General features: G+C 35.0%; 1 protein-coding gene across 1 annotated transcript; it reads left to right on the top strand.

The window, feature by feature from the left end:
• Positions 1–1,104: 1,104 nt before the first annotated feature.
• LOC111913248 (uncharacterized) lies at positions 1,105–1,593 on the top strand. Its single transcript, XM_023908964.1, has one exon. The coding sequence runs from the start codon at positions 1,105–1,107 to the stop codon at positions 1,591–1,593; it is 489 nt and encodes a 162-aa protein (XP_023764732.1).
• The last annotated feature ends 425 nt before the right edge of the window (positions 1,594–2,018 follow it).

Here is a 2,018-nt window from a genome sequence, read left to right as displayed (position 1 = left end):
TCACGATATTCGGACCACTGCTACCCCTGACTTAATTGTCTTGTGGTTCTTTCTTTTACGAATGAAGGTTCGTGGTGAAATTTATTCCATTCCCCTCATTTGACGTCTTTATTGATCCTCGTTTGCTGCCACGGAATTTCCAAAGCAGTTTCATCAGTTTGTTGTTCATTTCGATTCCTTAGGCTAGATCTCGTAAGATCATTGTATAGGGTCAGTACGTAGGGATCGACGGGATGGGATATATTCTTTTAGAAATATGATATACATATATATATATATATATATATATATATATATATATATATATATATATATATATATATATATGTATTAATAATAATAGTGGTCTTGCAGGATTTAGATATACATTATTATCACATTGTTTGAACTAGGTGTTCATTAAGTATTTTCAAACGGAGTGTTTACCAAGTATTTTGATTTAAGTGTTCACTAGTTGTAATCTAAATATCATGGAAGCTGCTCCTAAAGGATTATATTGGCAGCTACAGATTTAGTGCCTTATAGATGTACGTTGGAAGCTATGTATTTAGTGCTTGTTGTATAAACCTTAGGCAGTGATGGACTTCATGCCTATTCCTTAGGTCAATCCTTAGGAATAAAGGATAGATGATAAGGATAGATGATTCTTAAGGTAGATCCTTAAAATTAAAGAAGATAACGGGGATGAGTAATTGGGTTGATTGTTTGATGATTAAATATAATAATTATATTATTGTGGGTTGAAAACACTATATGCTCACCAGGCTCCCAAGCCTGACTCACTCAGTTTCTTTGTATTACAGGTAGTGGCGCGAGAGAATAAGTTAGACAAGTTGTGAAGATATTTTTTTATAGGCTAGTAGTTGTATAAAACTTTTGTAAGGCTTATAATATGCCATTTGTGCTTTTGGTCTGTATCGGAACATGACATCCTGAGTTTTGTTATATATGAAAATCCATTTCTTGAAGAAATGCTTTGAAAAATCTTATTTTATCATATTTTGTTTTGAAAACAAATTCTGCAGCTCTTTTAATCAAAGGATTACTCTCAAATTGTTTTAAAAGCATAAACTAAATCGATCTGTTATGGCCATAAAAATAGGGATGTCACACACACCCTATAGGCTATTATATGGTAAGAATTGTCATTTACCCGTGGAGCTTGAAAATACAGACTATTGGGCTTTAAAAACATCCAATTTTGAGCCAAATGAGTTGCGTGCCAATAGACTATTGCAAATAAATGATTTGGAGGAATTGAGGAATGAGTCTTACACTAACTCATTGATTTATAAAGACAAGGCTAAAAGATGGCATGATGCAAGGTTGAAGGGTAATGAGGAGTGTGAAGAAGGGAAAAAAGTTCTTTTGTACAAATTAAAGACAAAAACTCCTTCCGGGAAAATTACGCACTCGTTGGTCCGGGCCTTTTACAATCAAGCATGTATATCCATATGGGGTGATGAGTTATGGAGCAAGGATGGGTCGTGCATTAAAGTCAATCGGCATATGATCAAGAGATACGAAGAAGGAATGCCAAAGGATGAAGGACTAGAAGAGGGGTTGGACTTGGAGAAAGCCGCTGCAACATAAAGCGGGAAGGAGTCCAGCTAAAGACTCCTAAAAAAGAAGCTCTTTCAGGAGGCAACCCGCTGCTTGTGTTTGCTTTCTTTTCACTTTTCCTTTTTGTTTTATTTTTCGTCTTTTATTGTCTTTTGTGTGGTTTTCTTAGGATTTCTTTATCTAAATCTTATTATTCGTCTAAAACGATTGCTTGAGGACAACCAAAGTTTGAGTGTGGGGTGTGGTGGAAGTATTTCAAAAAGAGTAAAAATTTTCAAAAATTTTCACACAGAGTAAAAGACTCGCCAAGTCAGGTTACCTACTCGACGAGTCCATTTGAAAATAAGACCATTAAATCGCGATGCTACTCGCCGAGTCAGGAACCTACTCGACGAGTCGACTTTTTAACCGGAAAAAAATAATAACTTTTAAACTCTGTGAATTAGGGATTTAAC

The sequence above is a fragment of the Lactuca sativa genome, chromosome 5, assembly GCF_002870075.4.
Source record: "Lactuca sativa cultivar Salinas chromosome 5, Lsat_Salinas_v11, whole genome shotgun sequence".
In the NCBI taxonomy this organism is placed as follows: Eukaryota; Viridiplantae; Streptophyta; class Magnoliopsida; order Asterales; family Asteraceae; genus Lactuca; species Lactuca sativa.
This window is presented reverse-complemented; position numbering and strand designations above follow the sequence as displayed.